Here is a 15,649-nt window from a genome sequence, read left to right as displayed (position 1 = left end):
AAACACATCAAGCCCTTATTTTCCTTGCCCAAGATGTTGACTGCATTCGAAGGATTTTTCAAAAATTACAAAAGCACCACAACAAGGTCATGTGATAATAAAGGCAGCTTTTCTGGTGGGGGCCGGGGGCTAACAATTATTTAGAGAACTGCATTTACAGGGAACAGTAACTCTCATTAGTATGCCCATCTTGGCATTATTATAAATCATTGGAAATCATTACAATTATGTATGTAAATGCTTTATGAGTTACCTTTACCTGTTTTACATGACTGGTATTCATACCATAGATCATTTAAATAAAAAACTTTGTAACGATCAGAGGCTTCTTCTGCCATGGGTTAGCCACTGTCACTTTGCATTAAAAAAAACAACATAATGTACTGTACATGTAGACATGTACATGTACATGTACATGTAATCACAGCGGCATAAAATACTTTTGATTAAACTTTTTAAAATGCATGTTTACCTCTTTATTGTTAAACAACATTACATTATTCATCCTTAGACTTCCTTCCCCACCATCCCTGCCTTAAAGTCACTGCCATAGTACAAATCCTTAGACCAGTGGTCTTCCCTACAAAAGAACTTCTGTTGGATTTGATCTTCCAAGAGCTCTTCACATTTTCCAAATTTCGAAAGGTACCAAGATGCCATAAAAACTTATCAGATGTTTCCCAAACGGTCTGTGACTCATCAACCTCCGAAAATGCCACATCCCATTGGCAGGTAGGGAGAGAGCCCACTATTCTTGGGGTCAGTGACCCAGCAGACAGATGTTTACCATTTCAGCCATATTGTAAAGGGGAATCTTGACCTTGTGTGTTTGTCAGCTTTCAAGAATCTGAGGGGTGAAAGAGTACAGATGGAAGTCTTACCCGAACTCGAGATAAGAGTACTACTTGTGTATTTGCCATGCTACCTGTCAGGACAGACATGGCACATACATGTACATGTACCCTCATTCAATCGTTCAACCAGCAAGGAATGTACCAGAACACATCAACAGTTCTGAGGCTGCAAACCATTTTTCTACCCTTCCTTTATCTCCCAGTTTCTCCCTACTCAGAACACACCCAAATTGAGGAAACCCCAGAATATATACAGTGTACCCTGAATATTCACTGGCTCAGCAAAAAGTACATGCCTGTTGTTTTGGTTGCTCGTACCTGTATAGGTTTGCTTATCACTTCTGTCTCTTTTTCTAAGTGACGGCAAAAGGGATAATAGCAGGCTGACTCTGATGCATTTCCACATAAGTGCAACAAACTTCATGCCCGATGCAAGGGGGGTTTTATAAGACTTGACTCAGCTCTGAATCTAGGGCTATAAACCGACTGCATGACATGCGGAACAAAATATACAGTATTCTAAAATGTGTTAACTACAAAAGGTGTCTCGTGTGGCCTCCATATGATTCAGTTGCTGGTGTATAAATTCATGTACACCATGGACACCGTGCTAAAGGGTTAAATTAAAGAAAACTTCTGAACAAACTGAGCAAAGATGCTTTAGTTCGATCACTGACTTTCTTTTTTATCAAACAACACAAGTGGATGAACCCTTAAAATACAAACATCTACCACATGCCAAAATTTTAACGATGCTAGTTGTAGGCCACTTGGCGAACATGATCCTCAATGTTGCTCACGTCCAGTGGCGTGATGACTAGAATATTTTGGGGTGATTACCAATGGTAACTGTCCAAAGACGTGGAATGTGCCAGAGGGGAGTACAGCGCATGCATTCGTGCACATGACTGCAGAGGCACGTCTAACATTTCCGAGACAGAGGTTGAATTAAAGAGGAGAGAAATGAAAGGGGGAAAAAAGTGATGCCTGGATATCACATTGTTGGCAGTGATTTATCGCATCCACAGCTGTTCCCTATTAGACAGAATTATGAAAACAATTTACCATCTGTGATAAATTGTTCGGTGACAGACTACGGAATGTCAAGTTCAGCTCTTTCTTCAAAGTGGCTGCACTTTACAGGTTGGGAAACGGAGGAGCAGGAAAAAAACTACATGTACCATACATGTACCTAGGGTAGTTTCAAACCAAACTGTCATCAGTTTCAAAGGGTGGCTTTGGAGAGGAAAGCAATCAACACCAAGTTTGCCCCAAAATTTGCATTTCAAATATTTTGCAGAAAAGAAAAGCCAAACGGCCCACTTCTTCCAAAGCCCTACCAACAGTAGGCCTAAGGCCAACAGTGGTGGAAATTGTAAGCTTCAGGTATGCAAAATGCTTGGAATACCAACTAAATTTTGCTTATACATGGACAGCACTTTTTTGGGCCCCAGCCACAAAAATTTACTCAGAGTTCACTTGCTCTGAACAGGGTTTTTTTTGGGGGGGGAGGGGGAGAGGGGGGTGGAATGTGCCTGTCCAAGATTTGGTGATAGAGTTTCCCTGCATATTTTCTTCACAGTGGCATGTATGTTTGTGGAATTTCTTAGGGAATAAATAGTCCAACGCATTTGGAATGTCACCTCAGGCAAAGCACTGTTAACTTTTCTTCAGTGCAACTTATAGCTCTGTTCTGTAAGGGCTGATGGCATGAGTGGAGTAATGTACAATGTTGTCCCCACCCCTCCCTCCATCCACCCCCCCCTTCCCAATATAAAAGACTTCCACTGCAGCAGTCCCCGGAGTCCCCTCGTCACATTCTTTGCCCCTCTACAGAGTCGGAGAAATGTTGGCTACACCACAGAAAAAAACCACTGGGAGTGGATCTACGGTTGAAGGAGGAAGAGACGGGGCCCATGGAGTCTGGAGTCATACACTCGTTTGCTGAAGGCACCCGACAGGATAAAGTAAGGTGGAACAGGGGTGAACTCCGCACGTGATGTGATGCTCCACAGTGTCGAGGGTTGCCACCTTTGCGTTAAGGAGGGTCAGACTTAGCGCTGAAAAGTGTCGAGACCGATAAGTGAGGCAACCCAACGCCAAAAAAAGTGCACAGAGCGTGTACGGTCCCTTGTGTTAGCGTCGCCAACTGTAGTGCTGGCGGTTTGCAGCACCACGTTGAACACTGCGATCATTTCAATTTCAAACACGTATTCCTTTGCGTGCCAGAAAGACAATTCTGCATATTGGTACCTTTCAACAATTGGCACTCTACCGGTAGTTTCAATTTATAATTAAACTTGAATGCCACAGAAAAAACTGCACAAGCGTATTCAAGCTTTACACAAGCGATCCACTCACAAGCAACCCAAAATTCTTGATAACAGCGGTTATGCTTTTCTTTGGAAGATAAGGTGCAATTTCTTGAACAGTTAGTGAACTGATTGCTGTACAATTTATCTTGCTTCGCAACAATGGACAGTGCTTCCAGAAGAAATGGCCGTAAATTGTCACGAATGAGGAACTCCAAGTGACAAGGGAACAATCCAATCACACAGGACTACAAAAGTACAAAAAAGCATGGCCCTTCGGGTCTATCCAACATTTTCCATAAACTCTGTTTCTATTTTCTAGAAGTTTTGGGATAAAGGATGACCCGATCATATCTAATCTCTCCACTCTTAGAGGCCCAGATTAAGGTGAAATCCCTTCTAACCTAGCGTAACTAATCCTAGGCAGTTGAAATCTCTCTCCCCCTTCCTTTTGTTGAGGGGGGCTCTCAATGAACACTGATTTGCAGGTGCATGGGTATAAATTATGTCAGGTGTCCAAGACTGATTCAACATGATTTAAGTAAGGCTTTGCCAACAATACAATTTCCCCTGCTAAGGCTGCATCACTGCTCGCCCCTCTTTGCCTGATGGCCCACTGTGGCTGGCTGGCAAATCATTGTTCAACTTATTTTGAAAGCAACTTGGATTCGCTGGATAATCTCCCTCCAAAACATTAGAATCAAACGCATATTGTACATGTACCTGACCGATGATCACATCATCTTATAGTTATAGGTTCCTTTCTTGAGCTGGAAGGGTGGATTTCAACTTTTTATGACCTTTTCATTCTTCGGTCAATGCCCGATGAAAACTTACAATCAAATGGCAGGAATTATCCACTCGCTCTTTACATGCAGCAGGTTCAAAATATGAGAATGCCACTATTATCCAATATAAGGATCCACAAAAAATTATCATGTGGTACATGCAGGTGTACATCATTTGCTTCAGTGATAATGACATCAGTTTCAGCAACATGTAGCCTCAAGTCAACAACGGCTCCTTCTTATTTGTGATACTAATAGAGTTCTGCTATAGTATACAAGAAAAGGTAGCTGACAGATTCCATTGAAACCTCAAGTCAACAACGGCTCCTTCTTATTTGTAATACTAATAGAGTTCTGCTATAGTATACAAGAAAAGGTAGCTGACAGATGCCACGCAAACCTCAAGTCAACAACGGCTCCTTCTTATTTGTAATACTAATAGAGTTCTGCTATAGTATACAAGAAAAGGTAACTGACAGATTCCATTGAAACCTCAAGTCAACAACGGCTCCTTCTTATTTATTTTATTTATTTATTTCATTTTATTTTCCAGGGCATATACATGTACTTACAGAGCCTTTTTAAAATTTTTATCCTAATTTATATTTCCTTACTCATGAGTGATGTAGCAAAAAATGCCTTTCCATACTTTGCTAGCCTAAATTTCTTTTCCTTTGGTGATTCGTTATCATCAAAGGGCATGGAAATTAACCAATAAGTCACACTTTCTCAGAAAAGTTTTCAATGGACAAATATTGGTTCCACAAGTTTAAGAGAAAAGCTCCTCAAACGAAAAGTGTCTTCACAGATTTACTGGTACATCCACAGCAAAAACTGCTGCCTGGCAATGCATGCGCAATTTTAAATTTTCAAAAGTATTTGAAGGACACTTGTCAATACAAAGTGATTCAAAATACGTGTACTGTGGCTTTCATTAGCAAAAGCAGGAGCGTGAATTTGCACAGAATGGGTGTGTCAGAAAAAAGTTCACTGCTGAGACCCTGGAAGCTACCTGCCCAGCAGACTTTTTCTGTGCCCCGTTGGAAACATAACATTCTAGGCCTAAACATTCCTTTGTGGAAAGTTAATTTTCCTTGCATGGCTGGTCAAACATGACACACTGCTAATGTCTGACTTACGCTGACAACCGACAGCAATCATGCTGCACCAGTGGTTAAATTAAAAGGTACCCACGTATCCATAAACAGGAACCCATCCCAAAATTTGTAACTAAAAAAAAAGAAAAGAAAAAGAAACAGAAAAATTGCCAACATGACAAACATATTCAATCGCGCCTTTCCCATAACATTAAACAGCCACTTTCCAAAAAAACAAAAACAAAAAAAAACAGTCATAAAATTGCAGCTGTTTGTATGTCTAAGTTGTTGATGATGAATAACAGCATACAATCATCATGTACCATTAACAAATACTGAAATGCATGCTACAGGCCTACGTGCTGTTTACTCTTTTGAAATCCCTAAATGAGCACATTCCAAAGCTTTCTGTTTTCACTGTTACTAAGCAATTTCTAATGTAGGTTAGGAGTATCTGGTCACATAATATGCAACTGATTCAGGGCCGCCGATTCTCAGGCATTGAGCATTGAGACACAAGCATTTCAGGTTATTCTCACATTCTCACACCCACATGAGATCTCTTGTGCTGAAAAAAGTACCATAGCCCCATGCCTGATCTCACACCTCAGACTAAAGGTGATATTTACATGTACATGCGTACATTTCTAATGGGACAAAATTTTGTATATTTTCTTCCACTCAGTCGCAGTGGCAATACCGAAAATCATGGCTCCTCTGCTGAGTATCAAGTAATGGTTCTGAGCCACATTTTTCTCTTGGACAATTCATCAAACAAAATTTGAGAATTGTTTGGAAATGCCATTTTAAAAGTGGTCTTTGCATTAAAAAACACCAGGATTTGTCATTGAAAACTGCTATTGCACCACGATCACGATTCGGTTCACCTTTTGATATATAAAGTACAGTACACTATTGACATCTTTACAAAGGCTGGCTTTTCCACATGTAAATATCACTTAACACAGACAAGACAATGGGGAGGGGACATTCAGTGTTCAAGGATGGTTGGATTTGGGGACAGCAAAAGATCAGGTGCATTGCCACCTGACACTCCCTATAGTACTCAGGAGTCAATCAATGGCGACGGAACGATTTTCAAAGGGGGGAGGGGCACCAGTTGTGATATCATCAGGCATCAGTCACTAATAGGCCGATCCATTGAGCCCCACCCTATTATAGGACCAGAAAAAAGTGGGAAGGGGGGATTGCCCCAGTCAAAAAAGTGGAAGAGGGCCACTTGACCACCGTCCTCCAATCCCCTCCCCCCACCAGTGGAGTCAGTTGGCAAGACTGAGCTAGCTGAATAAGGCTAACCTGTTCCTCACTGTTGGGGGTGACTCAGCATAACTTCTGCTACAACCATGTTGGGTCGAGTTGAGAAAAAAAAGGTTTCTTTTTCTTTGCAGTATGCATTCTGGTCTCGATAGTGTCTTTTACCGGGGACTGTTCAACATACAGAAAGAATTTCCAAATTGACAGAATTTGAGATGCTGGGTGGCAACGGACAAAATGGTCCTTCTCCACAGCTGTGCCCATGCTCAGAACTACAAACGTACACCCAGAACTGGCTACAAGCACCAGCTTGTGTGCCGCCACCAAGCATCTCAAAGTCCCCCACTGATTAAAAGAGACAAGCCTTTTTGTCGATTCCTAATATCCTTTGGTCTACACAAAATTCCCAAAGCGAAAAAAAAAAATCAATCAATTTGGTGAGCTCATTCTGGGTATTCATGTATTTTAAGGTCTTCCATGACCCTGTACCTAACCTGTACCTTTTTCTATAAAAAAGAATTATACAAATCCATGGCCACCTTAATAGTATCTTTTTAACACAGGTCAAAACAAGCACGCCATGTGCTTTACACACAGATTAACTAGACCACACACATTACAACATCAATCCACTGAAACAGCTCCCACCCCAAGAGAGAAAATCTGTTAGTTTTTGAATGGGATTCATACCTTTGTTCTTGGAATAGTCCTCCTGTGCTATGAATTCTGACGAGTCAAAATTGACTGCGTAATCGGCCTCCGATTTGATGCCCCCGTCACCCGGCCCGTTGGCCATGCCCTTCTCCGGCGTCTTCCCGTTGGTCAGTGCCTGTCCGAAAGTGGACAGGGACGGGAGTTGAACACCCTGGCCGTGACCCCCAGCCCCGCTGTGGACGGACTCCTGCTTGATGAAATTGACGTGATTGCTGGGCACTGGCGTGTTGGCGTTGGAGGGCGGGCAAGGCGTGCCGCTCAGCACCCGGATGGGTGGGATGGCGCGGTTGTTCAGCATGGTGGCGTTGACGGGCGTGTTGACACCACTATTCAGCTGGCTGTCACTGCTGTGGCCATCGAGTGGTGACATACCATTCATCTTGAATTCTTAATCCTCCTGAAGGTTAAAGTAACAAAAACAAAAATCTGCATTTTCGCATTTCCACACAGTAACACCTGCGAAGAAGTTTATGTACAAATGCGGGGCTAAAATTTGCAATTAACAAATTCTAAAGTCTGTTTAATACAAAACGCAGGAAACCGATGTCACTACGCATATCAGCTCAACTGGACAAGGAGCAGTGAAGTCCTGAACAGCACCCGATGAAGTTTGGTAAGGTGGATGCTAGTTTAACCCTCAACGAGCCGGGTTATTTTGGCTCCTCTCACAGCAAGGGGAGGGGGGGATTCTAACCCCCCAGTTCTTTTAGGGTTAAACAGCTTTCACTTTCTCCCCCTCCTCCCACTTCTCCAAACAAACAGCTCAAGACACGTGTACTTTTGCAACGATCCATATTAGATGACTCTTCAAACTATTCCCACATACATTCAAGCCTCAACAACAACAAAAAAAAATAATCGAAGCCGAGCGGCCGAGGTGCGAGCGTCCGATGAATGTAGTCCCAGACACCAGACAGAAGCCAGGAAATTACGGGTGCGCGTAATTACCAGGATAACAAAAACATTCCATTGAGGGGTATAGGACACGTCAGCTGAGAAAAGGAACGTCGTGATCGATTCCGCCAACGTTGAACCACTGCTTATGCGGAGGCTTTAACTTTCTTTAGATATAGGTACTCTGTTAGTGAAAAGTCCCTTGTACACAGAAAAAAAAATTGGACGAGCCTTGAACTATGGTGTGCCGAAGTCTGTAGGCCCTGCACCTCCCCCCCAACAGTCAAGCCCCAGGGAAGGCAAGCGGTTCTTTTAAGGTCTAGTGGACCATAAAACATATTTTTGATATTTTGGCGGGTCAAAACACTGCTACGTGCGTCATAACTGACTGTTGATCCAACGCTGTAGGCATGCAGGTATCCATGAACATGTACGCCTCATTTCAGCGATTTTGACACCACACGGTGGGGTCACACACAGACCGGACAAGATTCCTCATCAATCTTTCTTTTGGAAGGAAATTGCCCCAAGGTGCACTACATGTACTTGTTCACAAGACCATTTATGACTGAAAACAGTAGACCAAAGCTGTTGTAGTTTGTGGTTCCCGTAGCTTGTTTCCTGCCTCCCTAAGAAACTTAGACAGTGCAATTCAGTGTACCAGTGCTCTCCAGGCTATTCTTAAACTCAGTAAATACAGTGGGGGAAGGTTGGCGATGCTTGATTTTGCATATCTCCATACTCGATTTGGCACACTTCATCTACCCTGAGCAGCTTTTACGGCATTTTTTGTGCACATACTTCAAGGACAGCTCCGTCGCCAGGCAGAAAGTACGTTATGAAGGGGTCAAAACTTTCATTGCCACGAAACATTTCTGATAGTGTGGTCAGCCAGTTGAAACGCAAATGCTGGATGTTGAATAAAAGAGGCCTGCTCTACGGCATGGTGCGGGGAAAACCGGTGTGTGAACTGTTTTAAGATCTTAATCCGTCCCTTTCAATTTACTGCATGCCCGGGTGGCAGAGACTGGTATTGGGTCATGAGACTGGGGCAGTTCAGTTCATTGCAGCTGACTTGCCGACTGGGTGATTGGTGCCAACAACTTACTGACTTCTGGGACACTTGGGTATTGTAATGAATTACACTGGCCATGAATTAACTTCAACTTTGTTGCAGTATATGAAGTTGCCAGCATTAGAACAGGTTTGCCAAGCACAAACTTTCTGACGTCAGAGAGTAGAGTGTTTGATACTGTAAGCATAAATGTAATTATGTAAGCAGGGAATTCATACACAAAGGCAAGGCATCACAGAGACAAAAGTAACAAGGCACTGAGATAAATGCATTTTGGAGAAAAACATGGACAAATCGCTGGCCTTTCTTTTAAAATTGATTCTTTCCTTTTTCTCTTTAAACTTCCAACAGATTTTTGTAAAGGGTTCTTGGATTTCAACTGCGAATCTACTCGATCTCAACACTGTTCAAACACTGCCATGGAACCAAAACTGAAAGACTTCTACGAATTTTTCAATTTCTATAATTCTGTTACAACGAAAAACTCAGAAGTCAAAACACACTGCAAATTTAACAAACACCCATCTATAAATAAACGGGAGGGGGGAAACAAAGCTGGCAGGGGCAATAGACTGATCTTTTTTTAACTACAGGCATCAATTACGAATCTATCAAAGGAAAATCAGGTCAAACCTGAGAGAGGATATTGCGGCTTTGCAGTACATTTCCATGTGAGAAAGTACATCAAATCACATTTTAAAAAAAGCTGAATGGTATCCAAATAAATATTTCAAAATAACTTTGTGGGAGGGGGGGCAGGGGAGCAAACAATAATGTAGCCTCCAGGGATATCAGAGCGTGAAATGACAGCCAAACGTCCATGGTTTTCACACCACTTTTTGTCAGAAACAGAAGTGGTTGGACAAAAACTATCTGAACGTGTTGTGACGTTCAAAGTCCCTAAACAAAATCTTGTTGGTGTTTTCACCCTGGTATTCGTGCTTAAATGGCTTTGAAACCACGAGAGTGTTTTCTCAAGTAATCCCATTCCACCAAAAGTTGGTACTTGTGTTTGTCCCACCACTTTTGGGGCCTAAATTTGTGGACTGAGAATAAAATACCTTGTAGGTTATCAGTGAATTCTAGGAGTGATGCTCATGGCAATATGCATGGATTATCACATCAAGATATTTCTGTCAGGAGAATTGAAAATCAAGCAAGCAATGGAGTAGGCCTACACATGATACATTTCATGAAGTTGACTTAACCAGTTTAAGTACAGTACATCTATATGCATGTGGAACCACAGTTGTTGTTTTTTTTTTTGCTTTTTGCTGGATCAGGCCTTTGTTTAATTTGTGAAGACAACTTTCCAAGCCACATTTCAGTGGTTAGGTTTGTGCATTGAGAGTTGCGACTTTTATTTCTTTTTTTCTGCATTTCAATAAAACACTGGCATTTTAAGCCGTGTGTGCACAAAACCATTTCTTCCATTCCTACACCGATCCACCTAAAAACCATTTTATTTACCGTTGCTATGACTACATCAGGTGTTTCCCCCAAGGGAACCTTTCTTCCTATGAAGCTGATCTGCCCAAAAGTCAACCACAAAAAAAAATACGACATCATGAATGTGAAACCTGTTCAACAACCACCGCTTTCAATCATACGCCCACAGCCAACAATCAAACAATGGGCTGGAAGAAAGTCCTCCTATCACAGAACCACGATGGAGTCAACAGGCTGCCATCCAGGTCGTGGAGTCAGGTTGGCGGAGGACTTCTATCTTTGCCTTGAACCCCTGCAGTCCAGGTTCGATTCCCGGCTCGGTCCTCATGTGGATTGGGTTTTCGGTCCCACCTGATTTCATGGGGTTCATCCAGAATATTCTTCTGGGGATTTCCTCCCACCACCAAAACTATAACTTCTTCTCCTTGTCTCCTCTCTACAGGTTTCTTCAGGCTTGCGAGCTACAGTGCCTGGGGCACTTTTGAGGAATCCTTGCTTGCATTACCAGAAAATGTAATCCAGCTGAGACTCTGGGACGTGCTTTGGCGACCCCTAACCACAAACCCGTTTGTGAGATAAAAGCAATAAGGGCGGCCCACAAAAACTGATGAATCAGAAACGGACCGTTACGTCATCTGACAGATGCAAGTGCAAGGAAGCAGACATGACCGTTGATGGACATCATTTTTACTTAATATTTGGCATGTTTGGCTGTTCCCTCTTTTCACATGTACACTTGTTGAAAAAACGTCTCTTTGATTCGCTGCATGTAACAACAATTTTTGAAACCTGGGTCATTCTATAAATCTGGGGTCCACAAGTGTGACATGTTTGTGTCCCGGTTACACCTGACCTGTGTAATTTGACATGGAAATATCACTGAAATTGATATCAAACTGTTTGTAAGTGCTTGATGGATAATTTACATTAATTTACCATGCTTGGAAATTAAAGAATGTGTTCTGAACTTACAAAATTCGTTGAGACCAAAATTGACAGTTTATTTTCCGCCATTTTTAACTAGTGCTGAACCAACTCCAACCTTCGGTTCTCGTTTCGTTGGAACAACGACATCACGGAGGCATAACCAAGTCGTGACAACACTTAACTTATAACCAAAGATGGCACAAGTTCATGGTGCGGGTCATCAAAACGTGTCCCATTAGTGTCCCTGCATTCACATTGTGCCTGGGACAGTTATATGCTATGGGCGGGTAATCTCCTATGGGGTATACTGCACAATGCACACTGGGGAACTGGATGGGTGATCAATGCTCAAGACAAAGGCGTTCTGGGAAAATATTACTTGAAAATAAAGTAGACCTCTACAAATCATTTGTACTTTTGATTTCCAATCTACATGCAGGTGTACATTCCAAAGACCAAATCTCCAATGTAAACACACAAATCAGTAACATAATACTGTACTGTGAAAACTGTGTACACAAATGAAAAAAGAAGTAAACCAAATAAAATCAGAGTATGTGCCAGCAACAGAGTTATGAGTCACTTTTTTTTCTTGTTTACACTTCCAAGTAAACCGAAACAACCCATACAGCTCCAGTGAGTAAGCAAACACAGGTTGCCTATCAACAATCACAGGGTATGTACCTGTTCAATTCTTCCTGCATGCGCAGTCCAACTTACATGTAATTCAAAGAAATCCTAAAGGGCCCAAGGACGAATGCCTTTTCTTTTCCAACACAAAGAACTTGCCCTTGGCTAAGTGGATTACATAATGCCTGGAATTCCTGTACATGTACACATGTGCTTTAGTGTTATCACAGGCAGTAAGCAAACCTCTTTGGCTGAATCACTACATGGTTCAGGCACACTTCCACATACCACAGAGCATGGAGATGTGTGTTATTCCTCCATGCACAGCGCAATTCATACCCTACTCTGAGAAACATACGAGCCTACTTCAACTATGGTACATGTACATGTAGCTATAGAAAACTGACTTTTCAAATGTAATACATTACACCACATAAGTTTCAAACTGTAAGGGCGACACAGCCTGAAAATGAAGATTAAAAATATCAGTACATGTGTATGCAGTGCACCTGCCACTAATGGATTGAATGTACATAGGCCAAGCGTACATGTTCATGCAGGGGTGGACAACTTTACAACGATCAAACAAGAAGAAACTGGCCTATCTATAAGTGTTGCAAAAGTAACCTTTAGAAGAATAGGAGAAGATGTGATTCAAAAATCTACAGATGACAACAACTGTAAATCCTTCGATCCCTTTAAAAACATCACCCAGGGCAAAGAATGCCAATGAGCTTCCAATCTGACCTGCCAGTATCCCCCATCACGCATGGGCCACTGGACTAAACTAGCACACACCCAAAGATTGGGTTACCAGCTTCTGCCCAGGTCCACAGACCTCAGCCTAGGTAGGGATGCCTGATTTGCACTAATTAAGGCAGCATCTCCCTCTTCCAAGTTCCAGAAAGAAAATCCGGCAGGAACAGAGCCAATTGCTACCAACCAATTGCTGACAGCAGGGGACGGAACAGTTTTAAAAGTGGGGGTGGGGGGAGGGGGCAAGGCCCAGTCATTAGACTGAAAAGAATACAATGATGAAGTTGCAATGTACCTGTACCTCCAACGGCTGCTAGGCCTATTATATATATAAAGTGGGAGGGCAAAAAACTACCTCTTTAAAGGTTGGGGGCAATGGCCCTCCAGCCCCCCTCTTTTTCCCCGGTTCTGCCGCCGGTGACTGCTGATGTATTGTTCCTGGGATACCAGACAACACATGCATTACGATTTCAAAAAAAATACTTTTTTTCGCATAATTTATACACCTTTACACACCACAGATACAGACGTACACAACCACAAAGTTGAGATTACCTGCATCTAATTTTTCAGCCTTTCTCGTGTTTCGTACTTTTTGGCCCTTGTCAGTGTTTATAAAAGAGTTTAGGCATTTTCATTCGCACAAGCATCGACAGAGAAAGGTTGTCTGCCACTTTTATTAACCCTTTATGCAAGAGGGGTTCTAACTCTAAAGGCCATCCACTGGTGTACGTGTACCGGTTCTGCTTTGTTTCCTTGTGTTGGGTGATGTTTACCATTTTCGGCACTGAAAAAAAAAAAGCACTTGAAATGTATCTCCTTCTTCCTGAGGGCGAGAAAATGGTTCCAAAGTTCTGCACTAATGTCATTTACAATGCAGATGCAATTGCTGCATGTACATGCAACTTTTTTGCCTAGATGACCGTGAGACTGTTAATGCTGGTCTCTGAAAGCAACAATAAATCAAGCTGATCACTGGTCTGTTTTGAACAAGCGTGAAGAGCTTGTACGAGGTGCAAGTCCTGAACTTTGGTCGTGGATCGGTGTCATGTGCGCAGACATACCAGCCCGGCTCAATTAAAAGTCAAACCCTTATTGTCCCGGGGTCACGTAAGAACAACACTGGACCAGCCCCGATCAGAGTTCGGGCACAAAAGACCAGATGCCAAAAATGGTGTTTCATATCGGCCCAACAATTACACCTTGAGTGTTGCCTCCCATTTTGAGGGTGTTTACTCACTTTGGACACAATCAGAGAACATCTCGGGGGGGAAAAAGGCAGCGTCGCCAGGCGCACATGATTAATTAGATTCCATGCTTAAGAGATTTTTATAGAACATGGTTGAGCATTCCATTATCACCGGGGAAACATACACCGACTGCTGAGGGTCTGCTTGTTGCACTCGGCTTTGTCTTCTTTCCCCCTCTTCAGATTGCTTCATTCGGATTTAATTTATCAAACGACACAAGAAAGTGAACAGCACTAGCGAAACATTCAGAGCTGAGATCAGAGTCTCACAACTGTACCCTAAACCCATTTTTACATTGGAACGAGAATGATATGAAGTCAGCACCAATGGCCTTTACGTACAGCACGTAATGTGGCTTCAGTTTACGATATGCCAAACCGACAACCAGTAACTATCTTTGATGCACAAATGCTATAGAATACTAGAGTTACCTCAACAAATCCTTCATTTAGACCTGATATGTGCATGTGCATACATGTATACTTGTAAGGCGTGTCTACACTGCCTACATACCGAACAGTCATTCTACCAGATTTGAGCAAGTAAGAGAAACCACTACGCCAACAACAGGTTGTTTCATTGTGTTTTCTCTTTCTTTTCAGGAACACTGCACACATCATGATTCTGTTGCCGCTGATCTCTGACTGAGATCAGATACAGAATAAAAGTAAACGTTGGGAATCTGGAAATCGGCACTCAACCAGGAAGTTATTCACGCTGATTGATCAAAGCTCAAACTGCATATCCAATGACAACCGGAATGCAATCCGACAGTTAAAGGGGCCACCAAACAGACCTTACCAATTCATCATCCGAAATGCATCTCTTCGCCATTTATCAAAAAAAAAAACAACCCACAAGCAGTTGTCAAGTTCAACTGTGAGTACACAATTACATGTATGGGATTTCACAAGAGTCTTGCATTTTTTAATAACAGGAGTTGATTATTCATACTACAATGATGTTTCCCCCAGTTGAAAAAGAAAAAATATTGGCCTGACAAATTCATTTCACCAACACGAATTAACCACTTGCAGAACTATGGACCATGTACGTGCTTTGCTCATACATGTATATGTAACCATAACTTAGCTACTACTGCCAGAAACATCATGAGGTGTGTACACCTGCACAGGTTAATTTGAAAGTAATCTCATCCACTGTTGAAACAAGGCAACCTAGCCTTCCCCCAGCAAGTGTAAGAATTCAAAGATAAGACCCCCTGAGTTCATACACATGGATTCAGTTCGGTTGATTCACAGATACTTGTACTTGAATTTCCTCACAATATTTTGTGTCAGCTGATCAGCAGTCACCACACTATAGAAAGCTTAGCTGTGGTACACTGGTTTGTGTACTCTCATGGTTTTCCCTGCAGGTTCATCTCCGGTAGTTACACTGGACTTTATCATCTCAAGAACAATTAATTTGGACTGGCATCTGGTATGATTTACTGGGTAGACATTTGAAGGCAAAAGTAACCACCACACCTGTGTTGCAGTACAGTCCATCACAAGGGCTTCAACAAATCCTTTCACAAGTCCTACTCCACTAGACTGAAAAAATAGTCGAGAGGAAAGTTACGCAGATTGTTCACACTAGAAAAAAGTATGCACGTAACCATCATC

The 15,649-nt window shown here is 42.3% G+C and overlaps 1 protein-coding gene across 4 annotated transcripts in view; it reads right to left on the bottom strand.

Annotated features, from left to right (window-relative positions):
* The window catches only part of LOC110977415 (zinc finger protein GLIS3-like), a 72,141-nt gene that overhangs the window by 53,954 nt on the left and 2,538 nt on the right, over positions 1–15,649 (bottom strand). For 3 of the 4 annotated variants that reach the window (XM_022231523.2, XM_022231521.2, XM_022231522.2), the window contains exon 2: positions 7,017–7,437. In XM_022231523.2, coding sequence (XP_022087215.2) covers positions 7,017–7,419 — 403 coding nt within the window. In that variant the 5' untranslated portion in view covers positions 7,420–7,437. Of the gene's footprint in view, positions 1–7,016; positions 7,438–7,988; positions 8,117–15,649 lie in introns of those variants that run through there. The other variant, XM_087143735.1, reaches the window with a different exon arrangement.

The sequence above is a fragment of the Acanthaster planci genome, linkage group LG12 (genome assembly GCF_054643075.1).
Source record: "Acanthaster planci isolate LZ-2023a linkage group LG12, COTS_SCS, whole genome shotgun sequence".
Lineage (NCBI taxonomy): Eukaryota > Metazoa > Echinodermata > Asteroidea > Valvatida > Acanthasteridae > Acanthaster > Acanthaster planci.
This window is presented reverse-complemented; position numbering and strand designations above follow the sequence as displayed.